This window comes from Muntiacus reevesi, chromosome 1 (genome assembly GCF_963930625.1).
Source record: "Muntiacus reevesi chromosome 1, mMunRee1.1, whole genome shotgun sequence".
Classification (NCBI taxonomy): Eukaryota; Metazoa; Chordata; class Mammalia; order Artiodactyla; family Cervidae; genus Muntiacus; species Muntiacus reevesi.
The window spans coordinates 82,714,745-82,729,637 of NC_089249.1; the positions used below are offsets into that span (position 1 = coordinate 82,714,745).

At 48.0% G+C, this 14,893-nt stretch overlaps 2 protein-coding genes and 1 non-coding gene across 5 annotated transcripts in view; all 3 read right to left on the reverse strand.

Annotated features, from left to right (window-relative positions):
* Positions 1-88: 88 nt before the first annotated feature.
* On the reverse strand, positions 89-13,343 carry TARS2 (threonyl-tRNA synthetase 2, mitochondrial). Of its 2 annotated transcripts, none has more exons than XM_065904974.1 (18): positions 13,213-13,343; positions 11,380-11,576; positions 10,932-11,055; positions 10,142-10,266; positions 9,239-9,356; positions 9,057-9,121; positions 8,727-8,805; positions 7,419-7,565; positions 7,129-7,227; positions 6,395-6,612; positions 5,751-5,913; positions 5,405-5,542; positions 5,147-5,224; positions 2,903-3,003; positions 2,600-2,701; positions 2,362-2,434; positions 1,715-1,829; positions 89-815 (listed from the first exon to the last, which is right to left on the reverse strand). In XM_065904974.1, exons 1-18 carry the CDS (start codon positions 13,270-13,272, stop codon positions 667-669), a joined length of 2,151 nt encoding a protein of 716 aa, XP_065761046.1. In that variant the 5' UTR covers positions 13,273-13,343; the 3' UTR covers positions 89-666. The 2 variants fall into 2 exon arrangements, with proteins under 2 accessions (XP_065761046.1, XP_065761035.1); XM_065904963.1 differs by lacking the exon at positions 13,213-13,343 and adding an exon at positions 11,901-12,050 and having other exon boundaries at positions 93-815.
* TRNAE-UUC (transfer RNA glutamic acid (anticodon UUC)) lies at positions 4,220-4,292 on the reverse strand. Its single transcript has one exon. It is a non-coding gene; the product is annotated as a tRNA-Glu (tRNA).
* RPRD2 (regulation of nuclear pre-mRNA domain containing 2) overlaps positions 13,294-14,893 on the reverse strand; it is a 93,226-nt gene continuing 91,626 nt past the window's right edge. For both annotated transcript variants that reach the window (XM_065904917.1, XM_065904907.1), the window contains one exon: positions 13,294-13,404. In XM_065904917.1, the coding sequence (XP_065760989.1) occupies positions 13,308-13,404 (97 nt within the window). In that variant the 3' untranslated portion in view covers positions 13,294-13,307. The remainder of the gene's footprint in view (positions 13,405-14,893) is intronic.

Below are 14,893 nucleotides of genomic sequence, written 5' to 3' on the forward strand. Positions count from 1 at the left end.
CCCAGCTCCAGAGAAACTGATTTTGAGAATCCTAGAGCAAGAGAGCTCCAAGGCCTCATTCTGCACTCCAACTTCTCCATTTGCGTGCTGCCTTCTGTGGAGAATGCATCTGACAGCCTGCTGAACTGAGGTGTGGAAACAGGGCACTGAGGAGTTGAGAGGGGAACACCCTAAAAACTGGAGCTCCCCACCAGTGAGAGCTCTGGAATACCCCTTCTCCAACTCCCCAAGCCCCTAGGACAGAAGAGAGGGAGACACAGTCAAATTCCCTTTTATGTGCCTGTTAGGAATCAGAGATGAAACATACACCACTAGCTTCAAGTTTACTGTTTTTTTTTTTTAATTTTTTGGCTGTACCATACAGCATGTGAGATCTTAGTTCCCTGACCAGGGACTGAACCCAAGCCCCCTGCATAGGAAGCACAAAGTCTTAACTCCTGGACAACCAGGGAAGTCCCCAAGTTTATTATTGTTAGTTTTACTCTCCTCACAGCCAAACAGCTACAGCTTCTTCCAGACCAAATCTCTTCATGAAAGTAGATTCATGCCTTCACACGAGTTCTGAGGAGTCAGAGGGACTCCTGACCTGTCAGTGAGGTTGGGCTCCCCCATGTTAAGGCAGGCTGGTGGCTCCTGCAGGTCTCTGCCACATCTCTATACAAATGCTCAGAAAATTTCCTCAGCATTTGGGACCCTGGTGTCCTGTAGCTCCAGCAGCCGCTGTACAGCCTCGGCCAAGTCCCGTTCTCCAAGCCGACGGTTATCTCGAGTCCGGATGTTCACTGTTCTCTTACTCTGCTCTCTCTGGCCAACCACTGCAGGAAGAGGGAGGTTTGGGAATCTTGGGGGAAAGTGTATCCAAAAGGAGAGGATATCCTTCTTTTGCTGTACAGTAATGTAAGAGACAGAAATCTTTAGGAAGAGCAGAGCTCAGACATGTTTCCGGGAAAGGATATATTTAGCTATCTCTCCCTCTCCAGTTCCCTGGTCATCCTGAAAGATTCCAGACGTTTTCTTACATGCCTTATCACTTCCACTCAGGAGTCCAGGGGTGAGAGGCAGTACGGTCAGCCAAAGACAGACAAACAGATCAAGAAGCAGATCCAGAGAGAAAAGTGTCCGTGTATGCACGTGTACATTAGAGAAAAGGGGAGGGTGGCAGGCTGGGAGACATGGCATATGGGGTCATGGCACAGCTTGAGCCAAGACTGGCAGGATGAATGGGTGTGTAAAACTAGAGAAAAAGGTAATTTGGCTGAGAAATCTCTATTTCTTGCCTTCAAGACAGAGCTCTGAATCTTGGAAAAATGAAAAAAAGGCACAAGGTTGGCTTAGACTTTTTCCCTTACGGCCCTTTTTCTCATCCCTTAGGGCTGACTCCAGCTAGGTCTAGAATAAACAAAACTAACTAATTAACGTCTTATTAACCCTTCCTGTCCCTTTCTGTCTGATGCTCCCTTGACTAATTAACCAAACGGACACCAACAGTTAGGGTGGGGGCCAGCAGAAAACTGTTCTGAGGATCTGAGGTGCAGGACAGGAGGTGAAAGAGCCTAGCGTCCAAAGGGCTCAGTTGTGCTAAATCCTGGCTCCTGCCCACCTCGGGTCACGAGCCACAAATTATCCAAATGTGCAGATGACCAGGTTTGACATGACGGGAAAGAACATAGAGGCTGGGTGGAAGGGCCATGGGGCTATGCTGACCGGGTCTTACCAAACTGAAAATTGTAGTGTGCGAGCTGAGCCCGGCGGATTCTCCGGCTGAGGGTCAGTCCCGAGTCAGCATCCAGGTCACCAACCAGTCCTGCAGCTCGCAGGCTCTGCTGTGCCTGGGGCAGAGGGTCATTGATAGGAACTTGATTTAATGGAAGGCTGAGGAGGTGGAATACCCCGACGCCAGTTTTCCTCAAGCTCTCCCACCTGCTCCTTTCTCTGCCTCCAGGCTCTCCAGGCCTCAGGGACGAACCCTCTTCACTCTCTACACTGAGGCCCCTCTGCAGCCCCCCCAGCTTCCGTGCCTGCCTCATCCTCCAGCCTGCCTCATCCTCCAGCCAAGCCTCCCTGGACTCTGCCTGTTTCTAGACACCACTCTACACCACCAACCAGCTGCTCAGCTCTAGTACTGTCCATTATCCTTACTTCTCTCTAGAAATGATAAAATAAGACCAACATTCATCCAAGGCCCCTTTTGTGCCATGCACCCTATTATCTATTTAACATTTACTGACTTGTTTAATTTTCACAAATCTCCAGGCAAGGAGGGATTAGCTCAGTTTTCGGACGTGGAATTCCCGGCATGCAACAATTCCCACTGCTCATCCCCAGCCTCTCTATTAGGCCTGCGTCAGCCCCCATCCTCACCTCTCTGGCATATTCCTCCTGCTCCATCCCCACAGGGATGACCACCACCTGGAACGGGGACAGCCACAGTGGCCTGATTGAAAGAAGAGAGAAAGGCAAATTATTTATCCTGGTTTGGAATACAAGTGTGGCTGCAGAGAGCAGATTCTAGAAGGAAACAGAAGTCTGAAAGGGGTCAGGATCTGGAGCATGCACTGCCTGGTTTGAGGGCCAGAACAGACAGGAATCGGGGTCTCACCATTTTCCCCCACAGCTCTCCGCCAGCACTCCCAACATCCTTTCCACGGAACCGAGCACGGCTCGATGAATGAGGACTGGACGCTCTAGGGCCCCCGACTGCCTTGGAGGGAGATGGGGGTGGGTGGAATGGAGAAGCATCACAAAATGAGCACCCAAGATTACCTTCCAGTTTCCAAGAAATCTTCAACCCTGGGCAAGGGAGGGTGTGGAGGATGTGGCTCAATTTTAAGGGTAGAAAGGGAAGTGGTCCTCCACCTAGTCCGGAAGCTGAGGGGAAAGGGGACAGGACAAGGTACCATACCCCTTGTACTGGAGGTCAAATCTCAGGGGCAGCTGGAAATCAAGCTGGATTGTCCCACACTGATGGGGTCGACCCAGGGCATCGCGGACGTGCACATCAATCTGGAGAAGACAAAAGGGAGGACATGTGAGAAACCAGAACCAGAAACCATCATATGTTCACCCCCTCTATCTACCCACATCCCAGGCTGTGTGGAGAGACACATCACTCACGGCATCCTGCTCCAGGCCACTCACTGGAGATTCTGGCAGTGGCTCTTTCCATTTAGCAGTGATGGAACATTAGGGGATGTCAACATTCACATGAATGGCCCAGCCTCGCCCTGGCCTCTCAATTCCATGAGTTTCTCATCTCAGAGACCTTCACCCAGGCCCACACTGTGGCCATGACCTTCATCCCATCATCTCCCAGGATGGCTGCACCTCTGAAACAATTCATTAGACACCTGCTCTGATTCCTGTATCCTGTCTTTCCAGCTCTGACAATTATTCCTATTAATGACTCTTCAACTTTTCAGTTCCTTAACTCACTTTTCTTCACACTCATAGGCCTCTCAGCTTTTCCCTCCTCCGTTTCTCTCTCCATGAAGCTATAACCACTTTTCTGGTTCCCTGTTATCACTGTTCTTCTATCACGTCCACATGAAAAAACCCCACGGTGGCAGTATCCTCACTGCCCATCTGCCTGGGCCTGCAACAGAGCTGCCCTGCACTGCCCAGCATACCACACACTACAAATGCAAAAATAGCGACTGATGCAAGGGGCTGCTGTGAACCTCAACAGAAGCCATGCTGTCGCCAGCAATCTGCGGGCTGTCTTAACCAACTCTGTGTCCTGTTCTCCTCAGGGATGCTCAAGCTTTCTCCTCAATTCCCTTCTTTAGCTCCCTCATGACAACTCTCTCTTCCCCACTCCCATCTCAGCAAATGTTCCTGCCTCCTACCTTGTGGAGAATTCCAATAACTGACACCATGAGAAGGGAAAAATGTCTCAACTTCTGTCACCACCTATACATTTCCTTGCACCTACCCCAGCCTTTCTTGCCCTCTCCTAAACAAAGGCACGGGGGTCCTGTCTATGGAGGGCTCTAGATCCCATCCCTTATGACGTCCCAGAAATGTCCCTCTACTGAAACCCCTTCTACAACTTCAACTTCTCCCACCCCAAACAGGCTCCCTCTCATCACAGCATTTAAACATCCTCAAGCAACATCTCTTTGCATCTGTCAGCTACTCTCCTTTGCCATTATAAAAGTCAATGTTCTTTAAGGTTTATTTGCTTTGGCCACACACACATGTGTGGCTTGTGGGATCTTAGCTCCCCAACCAGGGATTGAACTTGGGCCCTCAGCAGTGAAAGCGCTGAGTCCTAACCACTGGACCATCAGGAAATTCCTTAGAGCCAATGTTTTTGAAAGAGTTATGTTCATTTATTCACTTATTCCAACCCCATCCCCATTTTACTGGAAAATGGCCCCTTGAAACCTAACAGCCTTGGGGAGTTCCTGGTGGTCTAGTGGGCTGAGATTCCACCTGCCAGGGTGGGGACACAGGTTCGATTCCCTGATTCTGGAAGATCCCACATGCCTTCGGGCAACTAAACCTGTGCACCATAGTTTGAGCCTGCAAACCTCAACTACTAAAGCCCATGTGCCTAGAGCTTGTGCTCTGCAATAAGAGAAGCCACTGCAGTGAGAAGCCTGCACACTGCAATGAAGAAGAGCCTCTGATTGCCACAACTAGAGAAAATGCTCATGCAGTAACCAAGACCCAGTGCAGTCAAAATTAATTAATTAACTAAACAAACAAACAAACCTAACAGCTTTTTCACTATATCCAGCAGGCACTTTTCAGGCCTTTTTTTCACTGATATCTTTCACCTCTTTCAACCTGCCATGTCACTCCTCGACTCAGCCTCTGCCTACAACGTTCCCTCCTGAGACTTCTTTTTACTTAGCCAACAATTACTTTTCAGATTAAAAAGAGATTCCTACAGGAAACCTTTTCTGACCCTCCAGAGTAACATGCTCCCTTAGTACCTACACAGTACTGATCCCACGGTGCTGAAAACGCCCTCTCTACCTCCCAGAAGCTTCACGAGACCTAAGTTCCATGAGGGCAGGAAATGTATCGCTCTTCCTTACATTCTACACGTTTAAACACATTCCTTCATATCTATTAAACATTTAATAAAACAAAACCAGAAGATGAATAAGTAAGACTCTTATCTGGATCCCCAGCTTACCTTAGGCCCATAGAATGCACCATCTCCAGGGTTGAGATCCCACGGTGCTCCAAATTCTTCTAGGGCCTGCTGCAGGACCTTTAGAGAGAAGGAAACAAGAGAAGAAATATGTCGCCTTAGACTTTACAAGCAACATATCCCACCAGCCCCCACAATGACCCTCTCGGCACCTGCCTCTACCAGGGACCCTGATTCCCACCTCCCCTCCCCTTCCATTAGACTGCTTTATCTGCCTCTGCTTCCCTACCACTCGCTCACCTGCTCGGCCTGGTCCCAAAGGCAAGGCTCTCCCAGGAAGCCAGACGGCCGGGTAGACAGTGCCATGTGGAAGGAAAAGCCAAGGATGGTGTAGACAGAGCGGAGGAAATCAAGACAGCCTTGGATCTCTGCTTCCAGCTGGAGGAATAAGGGCAGGTGAGCTGTGTGCCAGCTAGAGCTCTGGGGTCAAGGTGGTAGTTTGGGGGAAAGATAACAAAAACATAAAGCAAAGTTGGAGATAGAATGCAGCTGACTTATAGGGCAGCTGAAGGTCAGGAATGTTAGCAGTTCACAAGGAGAATGAAAGGTGGTTTAGACTGCTTCAGTGGAGATGGGGAAGGGCCACCTGATCCGGTGCACAGAAGATGTGGGCGTCATCCTGCTGGAAGCACCGAAGCCGGGTCAGGCCCCCCAGGCTCCCAGAGGCCTCAGCCCGGTGCAGGGCCCCGAAGTCGGCCAGTCGCAGGGGCAGCTCTCGCCAGGATCTGGGCCGGTGGGCGAACATTAGGCTGAGGTTGGGGTGGGGAAGTGTCAGGGCCACAGGGAGAACTAAGCCCTGAGGCCTGCTCTCCCCCAAGTCTACTTCCCTTCTTTGCACTATCAGCTTATGCCCTCTCGGGCCTCACCCTGCCTCCTGCTGAGGCCTGTTAATTCTACTCATCACAGTCGGGCCCTGCCTGGTTCTTAAGTGAATTTCTCAGTAACAACAGCTGACACCACTTCCTGTGACCCTGTTCCGTGACAGGCATTGAACTGAAAGAGGAACCTGAGATAGCAGCTCCAAACCCTTGCTGTTACCCATGATGAGACTGAGGCTTAGGGAGGTACAATGATTTCTCCAAATTCACATGGGGAGATAGAGGGCAGATTCAAGACTCAAATCCAGTGTTCCAACACTATTCCAGGGTGCCTTCTATTACTTAATATTTAGCAAACCGGCTGCCTAGCCCTAGCCCCAGAAGAAGCCAGGTCTCCTGGCTCCCAGCTCACCAGTGCGCAGGGCAGTTCATGGGCTTGAGGGCGAGTGTGTCTGCGGGGTGTCTGGCAGAGTGCTCACTCTGAGAGCTGCAGGGCCTGTCCAGGCCTGGCGGCTGCAGGGCAAACATGTCTTCCCGATAATGCTCCCAGTGCCCTGACAATTCCCAGAGCTTCGTAGAAAACAATGTGGGCGTTTTCACTTCTGAGAAACCACGGCGGGTGTACTCAGTCTGCAGAGATGTAGACATGGAAGACCAGAGTGACTGGGGGAGGAGAAGAAGCAGGATGGCAGCTGTGTGGTTCTCCTGGGCCCTCAAGTCATGCTGATCACAGCTATACCTAGTAATTATCACACCCCCTCTCTACACTCCCCATCGTAGACTACACTGTTCTTGATAAAGGTCACTTGCCCTCTATCATTCCAGGTGGCGCTAATGGTAAGGAACCCGCTGCTGATGCAGGAGACATAAGAGATGCGGGTTCAATCCCTGGGTTGGGAAGATCCCCTGGAGAAGGAAATAGCAACCCACTCCAGTATTCTTGTCTGGGAAATTTCATGGACAAAGGAGCCTGGTGGGCTACAGTACCTGGGGCTGCAGAGTCAGACACAACTGAAGTGACGTAGCACACATGTACTCTATGGTATTAATGTTCAAACTTCAAATCCCTCTCTTTTAACAGTTGGATTCTTCTAGGCCATCAGTCCCCCTCCAGTCATCCTCCCCCTGATAATGGGTCCTCCTTACCCTGATAAAAGCCACCAGTGCATTATACACCCTTGTCCCTCGAGGCAGGAAGAAGCAGCTCCCAGGGCTCAGTTCATGGAAGAAGAAGAGCTCCTGTTCCTGGAGTTGGAATCAGCAATGTCACTTCAAGGTGGAAGCAGGGCTTGAAAACCCGGAAGAGATTACTTGACAGAGTTGCTCAGATTGTGGGATTCTGAATTTGCTTCCAACTTCACAGATCAGGTTCCCTCCTTGCTCTGCAACCCTTATCATCACCACCTCCTCCGCCCCCATTTCCCCAGTCTCTATACCTTCCCAATGCGCCGGTGGTCCCGTGACTCTGCTTCCTCCCTCCATTCTTCCCAGGCCCTCAGCTCCTCTGCAGTGGGGAAGGAAATGCCAGACACTCTCTGCAGTGTCTCTGGGGCGCCTGGAAATCTCCACACTGATGATGAGTTCTGTGGGAGGACAGAGGGGGTCAAAGGGAAGACGAGGACTCAAGGCACCCACCCAACCTCCTCCAATCCTCGGATGGTACTCTGGGCACAAGCATCGCAGGTACCCACTTGACAACAATCCCATCTCATCTCTCTCACCACTTTTACCACCATCACCAGCAGCAGGATGCCCACCCCATCCTCCAGACAACCCCTGCCTTGTCTACCACCCTGGAGGTACCTGGGCCGTGGTTTCTACACATGTACTGCTCAACTCTAACTGTGTCTTGTCACCTCTGCATTCTCACCGGTACGAACTTACCAGCACCCCTGTATTTCCTTCCTTCCCCTTCTAATCAACAATGGCACAGGGAAGTAAACCTAAGCACTGGTCAAATATTAAGTCCATCCATCCCCTTATCAAGCTCCCATACAGTCATGAGAAAACCCAATCTCCCACACTGTTCCTGGATTCATGAAATTCAAATGCCTCTGCTTCTCGTCCCTTGAACAACAGTACTAGTAAGAAACGGCCTGCATTTCATCGTACTTTTAACTTTCCCTCAAACACTTTCTCTTGTGTTAGTTGGTTTTGTGTCTATAATATGGCAGGACAGGAATTAAGAGCCTCATCTTACAGCTGGGGATCAAGGGTAAGGAGATTTACCCAAGGCCATATACTTATCAGTGGCAGAGACAGGACTCAGAACAGATGCCTAGGTTTTCAGTACAGGCCTTTGGCTCTACCTATCTGCCTCTCCCCTCACTCCCTGCTTCCTGCTCCTACTCTTACTGACAGTTCACCTTACCCAGGACCAGTATTTTTATAAAGGGCAGGCCTCTGACTTAAAAGAATATTCTCTCTGTGCCTGTCAAATGGTGTCCCACCCCTGCTCGCTCCTCAGGAGTCCTCCCTAACGACCGCGTCCAGTCTGTTTATGCCCTCCTTTGCCATCTCCCTTGGTGGTAATGTCCGACTACGGAATTTGAATTGGTTTCTGGGCCCTCGCAGGGTGTCAAGTATCTGTCACCAGATGGGGAGTTTCTAGAAAGTTTCTTTCTCCTTCCGGATTCCTCCCTTAGCTATCAGAGCAGAGAAGGGGCTGAGAATCACCTTCCCTTCCTCAATTCACTCCAGTGAAAACACAGGAATCTCAACCTAACCCAGTCCTTATGACTGACCGATATCAGCTTCAGGCCTCCGATCTGTCCAGTATGCCGAAGGTGGGGGCCTCTGCACAGATCAACCAGCATGCCACACCTGGGAAAAAGAAGGGGCCAGTGAGGCGTTTGCAAATTCCTGAGCTTCTAAGTTTCTCCCTCTCAGGGTATTTAGCTGACAGAAAGAGAAGCAAAGAACTATTCCACAGAGATAGCAGTGAGAGATAAAAATCAATGCCCATTTCTTTTTGGGAGCACCAGAATACCTATCTTCTTTCCCTCACCCCATCCCTGGCCTTCCTGAGTGCATCCCCACCTCTTCCTGTTTCCCTCAGTGTCAATAGCTCTCACCCATACACTGTTGCCGTTGGACCTGTCACTTTCTCCTCAATCAAGCGAAGCTTAAACGGGTTATCCTGGAAGAAGGGGAGAGTGAGGACAAGCCTTCTTTCTCACAAAGACATCCTGGAGAGAACCACTCCTCCCCTCACACCTCTCGATCATTCTCCTAAATCTGTGTGTCTCCATCCCACCTTGAAGAGCTGGCGAAGCTGAGCCCGGGAAGCCTCCAGTCTCCGGAAGGGCTGAGCAGCAGCTGCAAGTTCCTGGCAAATCCGTTCCAAAACAGGCAGCTCTGAGCCCTTGATTGTCCTGGAGAGAGGAAGGATGGTTGGCTGGCCTCTGTCTGTTAGGGAGCAACACCCGGGTGACACAGCAAGGTACTGGTTAGGGGGTGAAATCCTGCCCTCTGAAACATCTAAAGTTACTGGCAAAGACAGACTAGGGGAGAACAAATAGGAAATCAGGTAAAAAGTTTACAGCTGGAGGAAAACAGCTCTAGGTACGAAATTCAACGTTGCATGCAGGCAATCTGGATAAACAAAACTAGAGCAACAGTAATGAGGGATGAAGTAAAAGTTGAATACATAAAGGCTAGAGAAGGTAAGTTTCAAGTCGATTTAGAAAAGGAAGGACATGGACTAATAGAGATGGTGATACCAATGTCACAGTTGAGGCACAGAGGGACCCTGCCCCCAGCTTTCTTTCTCCTCCAAATTGAACATACCTGAGGCCCCAAAAAAGGCCTCAGAAATCATCCCAGTAAAGAGGTACAAATTTTCAGTTATAAGATGAATAAGGCCTGCGGAACTAACATATAGCAAGGTGACTATAGTTGATAAATTCTATATTGTATAATTGAAATTCTGTAAGAGTAGTTCTTAAGTATTCTCATACACACAAAAAAGCATGTGATAATTTGATTATGAGACTCCTTCCACAGTGTATAATCAAATCACCATAAGTATACTTTAAATTAATTACAACTATATTTGTCAATTAGACCTCAAAAAAAGAAGGAAAAAAAGAAAATATGGTGAAATCTCTGAAAAAGAAAGCACCCCAGAATTATTCTCCTCCTTCCTTGCATTACTCACCGTTCCTTTCCTAAGAAGAAATCATGGTAAAAGCCACATTCTGTGCTTGGGCCTTGGCAGAGGACAGCACCTAGAAGCTGCTCAGCTGCTGCCCCCAGGACATGGGTACTGGAGTGCCAGAATACCTGGGTTCACAAGAAAGGAGTTTGAGTTCATAGCCTTCTCCTTTAGCCCCTACCTCTCTGACCTCAGAAAAGCTGATGTGAACCAGTTATGAATAACTATCACAAAATGTGGCCTCTGAGCTTGGGAGTGACTGCTGAATGGTAAAAGACAAATAAACAACAACAAAACTGAATATAAAAGAAAGAAGGCTCCTAGAAGCAACACACAGAAAAGAGTAAGCCCCACTCCTCACTGCTTTCCAGTTCCAGAGCATAGTAGGTTAGTCAGTTTTCATACCGTCCAAGCTGACATGAAAAAGTGGAGGGGAAGCCAGGTCATGTGCCCAGTTGTGTAAGCCACATGAGAATTAAAAACATGCTACTGATGACTTATAACATAGGTCTCAAAAGTTGGGGGGCTAACCGGGCATATTATCTTTCTATTTTCAACTTAATTCTCTCCCTTTCACTAGCATAACTGGTTACTGCTTAATAGACCCAGGCTAATTAAAAACTTTCATTCGGGAGTTTCCAGCTTAACCAGGACCAGTCAAGACAAGCAATATGCCGTAGGCCTCCCAACTGCACTTGGAGAAACTGAGGCAAGAGAAATAAACGCTAGAAATGCCCACTTAAACATCTCTTAGTTGAGTAACCACTGTATCCCGGATAAGGAAGAATCTTACCGCTTTCCCCTGTGCAGAATCGAATGTCAGAAACCTGAGGTCAGAATCTGTCTCCAAGGGCCGCTCCAGATCATAAGGTTCTCCATTCACTTGAGCAGCCACTGCAGTATCTGCCAGGTTTGAACTTCAGCAGTGAGGAATACAGGTAAAGCAAAAGACAAGGTTACAATCCAAAGGCGAAGACAGGAACTAATCTCTTAGCAACTCCAAATCTGCAAAGGGGAAACGTGTTACCAGAGCAATACAATTTATCATTACTCTCCACCCGCCAAGCCTAATGAATTAAGGTCAGAGACTATGAAACTAATTCAGATTGAAAAGAAATTGGCAGGAAATGCTATCTTGAGGAGGATGGGATAAACATACAAAGTCTTTTCCCTACTCAAATTGAGAAAGAGAAAGCAGAGATATAAGCATTATCTTTGTAGGTACAGAATGAGCCTAGTACCTAATCTGCTGGGCTAGTTGGTAAGGGGTTGTCTTCCATGCCACAGCATCCACTTTCTGACCTCCAGGAAGTGATATCTTAATAGTCCGCTGTTCCTTCTGTGCCATGCTTGCTAACCTCTTTACCTGAGCAGTCCATAGCTCCTCAAAATGGCCAAGCCGCTCTACCAACCAGTGTGGAGGGGTCGGCACAGCTGCCTGGAGGGAAAGATGTTAAGAAGTAACACAGGTTCCAAAATTCATTCCTGGGATTGGGACCGCGTGAAATTAGAATGTTTAAGTGGCCATGGTCCGAATCCTGGGCCTTTAAAAACACTGGGTGATATAGGGCCCTAGGCTAGGAGCTCTAGGCTCCCCAGGCTGCTAACCCGAGGGAAAAAATGGCGCATCTAAGGGCTAGGGTAGTCGGGTTGGGGGCCGCTGGCAGGAGCAGAGGGTGTCAAGCAGGGTTAACAGCCTACACTTCGGGGTTCCGCTGGGCTGGGTCCAATGTGGCTCGGAACTTTTGGGTATCTCACGCACCGTGTGCAGCCCGCAGGCGTATAACCCTGGGAACCGAAGCCGCCAACACCTCTGATACAGCCCCATTTTCCCTCAGGCCGGTCCTACATACTCAAATAAATGATCGCCGCTTCTCCTTCGCCAGATTCCTCATTGACGTCTAGCCCAACAATATCCGTGCCTATTGGTAACTACAGCTGCCACTCCAATCTGGGACCACCCCCAGGAACTCCGAGGAGGAACACCCCACGCAGCACTAGCAGCGGTGTGGGTGGTTCCGCCTGACCGGAAGACCTAAACTGTTACACACTTGGGCAAGTCCAGAGATCTGCAGTTTCGGATCAAAAGAGCAGTAAGATATCCTGCGGCTTTGAGGACAGGGGCAGGACAATTTCCCAGATTGCGAGCGGAAGAGAAACAGATCGGAAAGGGTTTCCTTTTAACCATACGTTTTCTTTTACACAGTCTTCACTGGCAGGTAGGAAACAGGTAAAAGCATATACTTTGAGATAAGACAGATCTAGTGTAAATCCTGGGAATTGTGTCATTTTCGGTAAATTAACTTCTAGAATTCCCTAGCGGCCCAGTGGTTAAGACTCTGCTCTTCCACGGCAGAAGCCACAGGGAACTGGTCAGGGAACTAGGAGCCCACAAGCCAGGCAATGTGACAAAAGCAGACGCTCCCAAAGAAAATAACTTCTGAACTTCAATTTTCTTATCTATAAAATGGGAATAATAACAGTTCTCATTTTGAATTGTTAAGGTTAATTTTATATTAATTGGCTAATATATTGCATAGTACATAGTAATGGGCAACACTAGTGACAAGCTATGAGAATACATGAATATAACCACTTTGGGGCTAGAGCAAAGAATCTGTAGAGGGCATTCTTTGGCGTCCCTTCATACTCATGGTGCTTAAAGAGGGCCCTTTAGAGACCCCTTAATCTTACAGATGAGGAATTTAAGGTCAGAGAAGGTAAGTGGTTTAATGCCAACTGATGCTGGATTCTGAATCCAAGTTTCTTATTCTTCTACCACAACAGACTTTCTCTGGTAATAAGAGTTTACTCCCAATGCATTTCCCCCAACAGCTCAGAAAGAAGTGCCTGACCCTAGAACCTTAGCTCTCGGCTTCTGACCAAGACTGCCTCTAATTCCCATCCTAGCTCTCCTTAGCGCTCCCCCCTGTTACATCCAGAACACAGGACTAGGTGCATTTGATTTGTTTTCTACAGTAAAAATTGAAACACAACCAGATTTGTAAAGTATGAGGGGAAACGGATTTAGGGACAGATATGAGGTTCTTAGTAATTCCCATTAGTCCCCTCACCTGAGGGTGGGGATGGTTGGTGTTGGTTCTGAAGTTTCCAATGGTGATGTTATCAAGCATTGTGGAGGGAGAGCTGTCATAGAAAGGTGTTTAATCTAAGTTTCCAGAGGTTCTGTCTGGGGAGGCAGCAGTTGATCTGAGTCACAGGCACCACTCCGGATCTTGGCTCCATCTTCTGGTATGTTAGACACCCTGAAATACAAAAAGAAATAGACAAGAGTGTGGAAGAGGAAGATTACTTGTATGTGTGTGAGTTTGGGAGAAGGTTGGGATAATTTTTAAATGGCATACAGAAGTGTGAGAGCAGGCAGAACTCTTCCCATGGCTCTGCACCAGAAGGGACAGGGGAGTGTTACACTGCATGCGGCAGAATCGTAGCTGCTCCGTAAGTAATTATTAAGAATATACCGATCACTGTGCTCACTTGAAACCCCACAGGACTTGTATACTGACATACCTTCTTTAATCATTCTACTTTGGGAGGATAGTAGAGGGATGGCAGGATAAGTAGATAATTCGTTACAGTAGCTGCCTGCACTCATCCCTCAAACATGTACTGACTACTTCTTATGTGCCATGTACTGAGCTGGGTGCTAGGGGATGCCAATCAATCAACTGCTACGTCATCACTTATGAGACCTGTTTGCAATGGAAGGAAGGAATGTCATGTTATTCCATTCCTCCCTGTGTCACAAGCCAGCCAGCAAGCAAGCAGGCAAGAGTAAGCTAGCGAAGGCCAACACATTAATCACTGGGTCTTCACAATTTCTGATCTGTGACTAGCACGTCTCAGCCTCAGAATTTTAGCCAATTAGCCTGCTGGGGAAGTATCTGTTGCTAAAACTGCTCCTACCTTCCACCAGAATATTACTGAACAACCACTATGTGCTAAATGCCATGCTTCACTACCTCACTGAATTCCGAGAACCCCAACAAGTAGTTCTTCTTATAGTCCCTTTAAAACGTTGAAAATGACTCTCGAAGTCAAGCCCCACTCCATCTGAATGCAGGACCAGTTATATAACATGTTATGCTGTCTCATAGGGACCAGGATCATCACCAAGCAATATGTTTGGTAGCTTATCTTTTTCCCTCTCCTTTGGGCCCTAAGAGGCCTTTAATAGGGTGAAGAGAAAGTAATAAAAAGCCAAGAAAAGAGGCAAAGAGGCATCTTACCAAATAACCTCTACCAGTCTAAGGTTAAGGAAAAAGAAGAGTTTAGGAAATAATGCCAGAAGGTTTCATAGAAGTCTAGGAAAAAGAACTCCTCAGAAAAGGATACACTACACCCTGAATCAATTTTGAGAAACTCTCAGCTTTACTCGTCTTAGAATAGACATCCTGTTAGTTACAGCTTTGGTTGAGGAGGTATTGTTTTTTATCATCTTCAACTGTTTATAAGAATTCTCTCCATGGAGTGTACAGTACATTTCCCCCTTGTTATCAGGAGCAACATATACCTCCAAATCTTCATTCTTAGAAGCAAAATTTCCCTACAGCAAAGAGGTGGAAGAGATATTGGAGGGAAAAAAGAAATGTAACAAGGTAAAACACAAGAAAAGTTTTATGTCATTGCCACAAAATGCTTTTCAGGCCCAAAGAACTAGCCAAGTGGCTAAAGCTACAGTAGGTGCTGTGGGGAGGTTACATTAAAAAAATTTTTTTCTCCCCCCAGTAATAC

Bases quoted from the DNA above. Each gene is read 5' to 3' on its own strand.
- TARS2 (XM_065904963.1), bottom strand. From the start codon at position 11,966: ATGGGGCTGTATCAGAGGTGTTGGCGGCTTCGGTTCCCAGGGTTATAC. The intron at 11,056-11,379 runs GTACTAGGCTCA...TCACTGCTGAAG, and splicing joins CAACTAGCCCAGCAGATTAG to TTCAAACCTGGCAGATACTG. The intron at 7,228-7,418 runs GTATAGAGACTG...TTCCAACTCCAG, and splicing joins ACCACCGGCGCATTGGGAAG to GAACAGGAGCTCTTCTTCTT.